Below are 8461 nucleotides of genomic sequence, written 5' to 3' on the forward strand. Positions count from 1 at the left end.
TCATTGCATCACTTTCAGCCCTCATGTTTTATATTGTTTAGTGATCTTGAGGTTAGAGGTGTCAGTGTGCCTATGTTGAGTCAGCCAGAGGCCCAAACCTATAATCCATAGTATGCAAGTTCTGTCATATAGAGCCAACATGCACCATGTCCCCTTCTATTGAGTCAGTCATCCCTGTGGACTAGGGTAGGCAGTGAGCTCTGTACCATCACTGGCAAGTGAGACATCTAGAAGTGATGAGACCTGTGAAGCCACATATAGTAGAGGATTTATTGAAGGCAAAATATAGCAAGAAACAACTGCACAGACATTAAAAAGGAAAGTGTACATCAAGCAGGACAAGGTGGGAATTTAGTCGTGGGATTCCCCTAGTGTGTGTTTGTCAAACAGGTATTCAGCCATGCCGTTCTGTGGGGCTCCCAGTCGCCGGAGATTTGTCACATGGTCACCCAGCTCCTTTATCGATTTCACCTGCTCATCAAGGTAATGCGTTTCCAAGAAGTCGCAGAGCTGTGGAGACACAGAATGAGTCAAGCTGTGTAGCACATGACTAGTGAGTTACAGGTATGATGGTCTTCGATTCCAACTCTGGGAACAGCTGAGACCAATATTCAGGGCAAGAAAGTTTAATCTAGAACACATTTCTATGGAGGCAAGGGGCTGATCACATTATGCTATAGATTGCTCTTGTCTGCAGACAGAAGTCCCCATCACCCAAGTGACCATTAATAGGATTTTCAGTGGGGTGACACATAGCAAGTTACCATCACAGCAAGTTACCATCACAGCAGTCACTTACATGTGGATCGTTCCGATCAGTAGACACTTTATGCAGATCCAAGAGGGACTGGTTAACGTTCTTCTCCAGCTGCAAGGCACATTCTAGGGCTTCCAGCCCACTGCCCCACTCATCCCGGTCTGGCTTCTGCAATTACATTACATTTTTCATCAATACGGTCAGACTTGTATCCATTCATGTACCTTTTATAGATCTGCAAGATGTGCTGGGGTTATGATCACATTGAGCCAAAAGGCTGATCCAGTGGCCACAATAGTATACTGTGGACACTGGATGAGAGCCCTGCAATTGCCTCCTACATGTCATCTTCGACAGGAGATGACTCCAGGACTTCTGAAAGCTACAGAATATTGATAAGGTCTGAAACTAGGGCCCTGTGAGTATATGGACTCCTCTATAGTGGCCATGTATCTTCATAAAGCATGCCCTGTTAGACCCCTGCTGCCTTTGGGCAGGCACCTAAGGGGTAAGGTTTCTCCTTGTGGTGAGTGACATATCAGCTCTGGCTTGTCAAGGTAAGGAGGCTTATTCGCCGTGCAGTGCTCCTCTTGGAAATTTAATATGCAAATTTGTCTCTTCAAAGAAAGACAAACTCTAAAGGCCCCTTCACATTAAGCGACGCTGCAGCGATACCGACAACGATCCGGATCGCTGCAGCGTCGCTGTTTGGTCGCTGGAGAGCTGTCACAGACCGCTCTCCAGCGACCAACGATGCCGGTAACCAGGGTAAACATCGGGTAACTAAGCGCAGGGCCGCGCTTAGTAACCCGATGTTTACCCTCGTTACCATCCTAAAAGTAAAAAAAACAAACGCTACATACTTACCTACCGCTGTCTGTCCTCCAGCGCTGTGCTCTGCTTCTCTGCACTCCTCCTGTACTGTCTGTGAGCGTCGGTCAGCCAGAAAGCAGAGCGGTGACGTCACCGCTCTGCTTTCCGGCTCACAGCCAGTACAGGAGGAGTGCAGAGCACAGCGCTGGAGGACAGACAGCGGTAGGTAAGTATCTAGTGTTTGTTTTTTTACTTTTAGCATGGTAACCAGGGTAAACATCGGGTTACTAAGCGCGGCCCTGCGCTTAGTTACCCGATGTTCACCCTGGTTACCAGTGAAGACATTGCTGGATCGGTGTCACACACGCCGATCCAGCGATGTCAGCAGGAGTCCAGTGACGAAATAAAGTTCTGGACTTTATTCAGCGACCAACGATCTCCCAGCAGGGGCCTGATCGTTGGTCGCTGTCACACAGAACGATTTCATTAACGATATCGTTGCTACGTCACAAATAGCAATGATATCGTTAATATCGTTATGTGTGAAGGTACCTTAAGTGCCACCTGTTGGAAGTAGCTATCCTACAAGTAACAGTCACCCCTTTATCGAGTCTTGCAATATGACTCAGGATAAAAGCCAAATCAGTATCTCAATTCGCAGACAGTGTTTTGGGCTGTTGGCCCTCATCAGTGCGAAGCATAGACCACAGTCCAGAGCCTCTCACCTAGCCAAATTAGTTCCCGTGCGTCACACCGACGATGGCCAAAGAGGCAATTTGCAAAGGCAACAGGACATTTGGTGAAAAATACACAGTACATCAGCCTCTTAAGACAAGTGCAGGTTAGGAACTGGACCTAAAATACAGATCTTTTAACCAACATTGCTGTAAAGGCCAGTTATTAGAGTCTATTACTGCATATTTGTTTTGATTTAAAAATAGTTTAATGGAATAAATTATGAAAAAAAGTTTGATCTTTTCCACTTCCAAGCACTAAGGGAACAGCTACTCAAGTTTTCCTTCAAGACCTAGTGTACAAGTAGTCGACATTGCAACTGCAGCAAGTATGGGCACAGTCTGCTCAGCTCTGTGACATTGCTCCTCCTGGGCGTTTGTCACAGTATGAAGTTTAGGATCAGTGTGGAGCCATTTTTGTTGATGACTGCAAAATTATACTGACGTGAGGACACGGTCCCTGAGGATGGCCGGCAGCGCTGTGTTAGTTTGGGCTGCATGATACACTGGGGTTAGGTACATCCCAGCGTGTTACACTACACTGAGCACTGTGTCACAGGATTGGGCTAGATACACAAGTCTGGGGTGCATTTCACAACTTGGCAGCCCTTAAAGCAAATTTCCTCCTATTGAAGCCCTTAGACTCCTGTCAAGTGACAACAAAAGACTCCCACAAGGCAATTATACCACAAGAATTTCTTCACCAAAAAGCGTGAGCCATACTGTAGCCCCCCTCCTGCAAGTCCCTAGGCAAAGTAAGGTGACCACAACAGTCCTCCATACAGTATTAAGGCCCCCTGATGTATAATGCACCCCCATAGCCATCAATTGTTTTGGGACACATGACAACATGCACATGCTGTGGGCTACTATAAAATGTCCGATCTTCCACAGCTGTGAGCTGGTGAGCCCAGGTCGGTGTAGGAGAGAAGATTTTTACTATATAGAGGAATACTGTGCTCCATAGCAGCAGCCTCAGGTGGTCTTCATAGGAGGCTGCTATAACAAGTACAGGGGCCCTCAGCTAACCCCCGGCAATGCACCCGCCTGCAGCTGTTATCCATCACTAGGAGAAATGCAGACCGAGGAGGGGACCCAAGCGTGTTCCCATCATTACACTCAGTGTCAGAAGGGGCTAGAGGTCAGTATTACTCTGGCAGGCAGGTTACTTTATACAAGGCCATGTTTATTAGGTTTGATCCCATCAATAATTACACACTACAGCAGGTGAATAGGGTAAAGTCTTCTTACCCTCACATCCTGCAAGCAAATCCTTCCTCCGCGTTGATTCTGCAGCTTCATAAGCTTCTCGGCATGCTCCCGCTCCTCATGGGACTGATGCAGAAAGTATTTTGCAAAGTTCTTTAATGCCACATCATCACGATCAAAGTAATAAGACTGCAAGGGGAAAAACAAGCAAACTGATCAATAGCTAGAACATTAGACCTCAGTCTTTCAATACTCATTAAAGGCAGATTAGAAGTATGGATATAGACCTAACCTTACGTGCAGGCTATACAAGACAGCTATAGCAATTATTACACTTTTAGGACAACCTCTTGCTACCAGGATGTGTCAGGCCCATGCAAGCCCAAATAGTCCTATAAAACTCATGCAAATCCTATAGTCCTTGTTGATATAGCATGATCAGTATTATGAATTGACAATCCCTACAGTGAGGGCTATACATCTGGGCACGGGTAGACTGATGCCTTCTAGCCAGCAGAGGGCAGTGTAGATAAACGCTTCTCACCCATATATCGCACATGGCGCAGAGTCCCTCCTGGAGGTCATCATGTCTTTGTATCGTACATAACACGAGGTGACACCATTTATGCCTGGGGTATAAGCTTCCCATTGATGCAGCACATCCAAGTCCAGAGACATGGCGGAGCGCAGCACTGAGGAGCTAGGGAAAAGCTGTTCTATCACCCAAGATGTGATGATGTAACAGTGCTGCATCCACCCACTCAGCACTTCATGTACTAGAACATAAAGGGGCTAATCCAAGCCATCAGAGCACTGCGCCAACTATTGTGGAACTATAACTCCCAGCACAACCTTAAGGAGACCTGTCACAAGGGCAAAAGTAACGGATCACCCTTTCAGCTGCTCTCATGAGTTACGTTTCCCCCCTGAACTGTTAAAAAAAAAAAAAAAAAAAAAACCCACGTAGTAAGTATACGAGTTCATTGTTATCATTTTTACCATGGGGTGTGGCAGCGCCCTAGTAAACACCATACAAGTTAAAGCTAAATAAGGGCCACATCCCTGGATCCATGACAAATTTATACACAAATAGAAAGAAACAACTAAATAACGTGCAGGGGAGGAGTCCACTATAGTTCTGGAGACAGCTCGTCTAATGGTCTTTGTAGCTTCAATAATCATTTAAATATTTGGTGTTAGAAAACCAGAGGCCAGTACAATAGGCAAAGTTACTGGAGACCAGTGTACAACGGTGGCGGCCACTGCTCCGCACTAACAGGCCCCATCTGCTACATCCAACATCTGCTGGCTCCGATACCACACTGGTCCGGGGAGATAAACTGCAGCCAGGCCTGGGCGGGTTTAGTTACGGGAAGGGCAGAGATAACAGTTCTTATGCCAAGCCCTAATAACAGGCCCGCAGGGGGAAGGTGCCCACCCTACAAGGTAGCGAAGGTGCCCACCCTACAAGGTAGGGCCAGGATCATGCACCATCTCTGTATGCAGAAGTGTCATCTCACCCACAGTAGACTAGAGACCAGGCTCTTACCCATCTAATGTGCAGGGCCTGCAACACAGGGGAGTGGGAACTGCCATATTTACAGCTCCCATAGGAGGGAATGGCCTGAGCTACACATGAACTAGATGAAGAAGGGGGCACGCACAGCAGGTTTGGATGGCAGATCCAGCATCCACAAGGTGATTAGCCCACCACAAGGGCTGATAAGCCACATGAGCCAGAATAGACGGTGCTCGGGACACTGGCGCAGGGAGTGACGGCTCCAGGAGGCTGCAGCTGTCAGCAGAGGCCGCTGCCAGCACTGCTGGATCTTCTGACACTGCAAGATGGAGGCCGCACAGCACCACAAGCCCCAGCCCGCCAGGGACCCCCAGAGCCCACCACCCAGAGCCCGCCAGGGACCCCCAGAGCCCACCACCCAGAGCCCGCCAGGGACCCCCAGAGCCCACCACCCAGAGCCCGCCAGGGACCCCCAGCCAGGGACCCCCAGCCAGAGCCCACCACCCAGAGCCCGCCAGGGACCCCCAGCCAGAGCCCACCAGCCAGAGCCCGCCAGGGCCCCCCAGAGCCCGCCAGCCAGAGCCCGCCAGGGACCCCCAGAGCTCACCAGCCAGAGCCCGCCAGGGACCCCCAGAGCCCACCAGCCAGAGCCCGCCAGGGACCCCCAGAACCCACCAGCCAGAGCCCGCCAGGGACCCCCAGAGCCCGCCAGCCAGAGCCCGCCAGGGACCCCCAGAACCCACCAGAGCCCACCAGGGACCCCCAGAACCCACCAGCCAGAGCCCGCCAGGGACCCCCAGAACCCACCAGCCAGAGCCCGCCAGGGACCCCCAGAACCCACCAGCCAGAGCCCGCCAGGGACCCCCAGAGCCCGCCAGCCAGAGCCCGCCAGGGACCCCCAGAACCCACCAGCCAGAGCCCGCCAGGGACCCCCAGAGCCCACCAGCCAGAGCCCGCCAGGGACCCCCAGAGCCCACCAGCCAGAGCCCGCCAGGGACCCCCAGAGCCCACCAGCCAGAGCCCGCCAGGGACCCCCAGAACCCACCAGCCAGAGCCCGCCAGGGACCCCCAGAACCCACCAGCCAGAGCCCGCCAGGCCAGGAATGATAAGTCCAGATGCAGTGAGTGGAGCAGCGGCGGAGCGCGGACAGGCCAGACCCAGCACCTACAGATGGAGCTACTTACAACCAGTCTAGTCATGAGCCAACGTAGCACGCTGGGAGTTGTAGTCCCAAAGCACATGCTTTACGGCAACAGCTGATTGACGCGCACCACAAAAACAAAACAAGAACAACCAGCTGCCTGCAGCGGCACCGCGGGCCCAGCACTCACCATGGATAGGTAGACATAGGAGGCGTACAGCTCCAGGTTCACCTGCCGGTTGATGGCGGCCTCACAGTCCTGGTGGTAATTCTGACGGACCTGGGAGCTCATGGCTGCGGATTATTGGGTTCCGTCCAATCACTGTTGAAGCGGGAACCGAAAAACGTTCTCTGAACTGCGCTGGCGCTGCACCGTCCCGCTGTGCTATATATACGCAGAGTGACGTCACCGGACAGGCTGAATCATCCGAGTCGGTAAAGGCCCCCTGCTGACGTCATGCCCATGTGACCAAAAGGGGCGGCGCCTCTTCCTCCTGCAGAGCAGCAGACATCAGGGAGCTGTGGATGTGGAGTGATTTGGGGTCACAGATCAGATAAGTGGATGTTCATGCAGGAGCTGGGAGTCTGCCTGGGGATAAGGGGTGATGTTGCTTGCATGGGGCTGCATGTGCATGCTGAAGGGGGTGATGTTATTCGCATGGTGTGGGGGGCTGATGTTACATGTGCTGTGCAGGTCAGTGTGTGATGTCACTTGCGGTGGGGGGTGCAGGGAAGTATAGTGCTACTTGTGAGGGGGCGAACAGGGGAGGGGATGGATGATGGAGATCTGAGGGATTGATATTACTTAACATGAGAATCTCTGCCTGATGGTGAGGAGTCCGTCCTTTTTTTTATTATTATTTTTTTTTTACATAAGACGTTTTCTTATTAATATTATTGGGCACACATGACGTCAGGTTGATGACTGACCTATGACCTCTGGGAGCAATACTGCGTAACAACAATGTCTCCAGATCCCGGGCTTTATTCTCTCCTCACACGCTGTGCTGGTCAGTATTAGCCCGGTGGCCACTGGTGTCGGCCACTACTTGTATCCAGTTTTCTGCATGATTTTTTCTGTTTTACTCTAGGTATTGTGGCTTTTCCCCATCCTGTGTTCCCCAGAGCAGTGACCTCCCTGCAGTTGTCATTTCATCACTGGAGTTCTCTACACCAAGTGGAATGCTGGTGCCCCCACAATCCAGGACCCAAAGGGATGACACTGTGGGCATCTGATAATGTCAGATAGATGAGTATAAATCCTAATAAAACAAACAAAAACCTCCCTTTGTCTCCATTTATATTGTCTTGTTAGGGTCTGTCACCCTCCTGTCCTCTGTCCCCTTGGTTGTCAGCCCTCTGTCCTCCCCTTTCGCGCCCCGTCCCTCTGTCCTCCCCTTTCGCGCCCCGTCCCTCTGTCCTCCCCTTTCGCTCCCCATCCCTCTGTCCTCCCCTTTCGCGCCCCGTCCCTCTGTCCTCCCCTTTCGCGCCCCGTCCCTCTGTCCTCCCCTTTCACGCCCCGTTCCTCTGTCCTCCCCTTTCGCGCCCCGTCCCTCTGTCCTCCCCTTTCGCGCCCCGTCCCTCTGTCCTCCCCTTTCGCGCCCCGTCCCTCTGTCCTCCCCTTTCGCGCCCCGTCCCTCTGTCCTCCCCTTTCGCGCCCCGTCCCTCTGTCCTCCCCTTTCGCGCCCTGTCCCTCTGTCCTCCCCTTTCGCGCCCCGTCCCTCTGTCCTCCCCTTTCGCGCCCCGTCCCTCTGTCCTCCCCTTTCGCGCCCTGTCCCTCTGTCCTCCCCTTTCGCGCCCCGTCCCTCTGTCCTCCCCTTTCGCGCCCCGTCCCTCTGTCCTCCCCTTTCACGCCCCGTTCCTCTGTCCTCCCCTTTCGCGCCCCGTCCCTCTGTCCTCCCCTTTCGCGCCCCGTCCCTCTGTCCTCCCCTTTCGCGCCCCGTCCCTCTGTCCTCCCCTTTCGCGCCCCGTCCCTCTGTCCTCCCCTTTCGCGCCCCGTCCCTCTGTCCTCCCCTTTCGCGCCCTGTCCCTCTGTCCTCCCCTTTCGCGCCCCGTCCCTCTGTCCTCCCCTTTCGCGCCCCGTCCCTCTGTCCTCCCCTTTCGCGCCCCGTCCCTCTGTCCTCCCCTTTCGCGCCCTGTCCCTCTGTCCTCCCCTTTCGCGCCCCGTCCCTCTGTCCTCCCCTTTTGCGCCTCGTCCCTCTGTCTCCCCTTTCCCTCGTGTCTTATAGTGTATTCAATGAGAGATGAATTTTGTGTTAAGCACCGCAATACAATGTTTGCAGTAAAG

At 52.8% G+C, this 8461-nt stretch overlaps 1 protein-coding gene across 1 annotated transcript; it reads right to left on the minus strand.

Moving 5' to 3' along the window:
- Positions 1–256: 256 nt before the first annotated feature.
- On the minus strand, positions 257–6581 carry FTH1 (ferritin heavy chain 1). Its single transcript, XM_069740480.1, has 4 exons — positions 6365–6581; positions 3556–3702; positions 800–925; positions 257–510 (listed from the first exon to the last, which is right to left on the minus strand). Exons 1-4 carry the CDS (start codon positions 6464–6466, stop codon positions 352–354), a joined length of 534 nt encoding a protein of 177 aa, XP_069596581.1. The 5' UTR covers positions 6467–6581; the 3' UTR covers positions 257–351.
- Positions 6582–8461: the final 1880 nt, after the last annotated feature.

Source organism: Ranitomeya imitator, chromosome 9 (assembly GCF_032444005.1).
Source record: "Ranitomeya imitator isolate aRanImi1 chromosome 9, aRanImi1.pri, whole genome shotgun sequence".
Lineage (NCBI taxonomy): Eukaryota > Metazoa > Chordata > Amphibia > Anura > Dendrobatidae > Ranitomeya > Ranitomeya imitator.

Bases quoted from the DNA above. Each gene is read 5' to 3' on its own strand.
- FTH1 (XM_069740480.1), bottom strand. From the start codon at position 6,466: ATGAGCTCCCAGGTCCGTCAGAATTACCACCAGGACTGTGAGGCCGCC. The intron at 3,703-6,364 runs GTGAGTGCTGGG...TTCCCCTTGCAG, and splicing joins CCTATGTCTACCTATCCATG to TCTTATTACTTTGATCGTGA. The intron at 926-3,555 runs GTAAGAAGACTT...ATGTAATTGCAG, and splicing joins TTTGCTTGCAGGATGTGAGG to AAGCCAGACCGGGATGAGTG.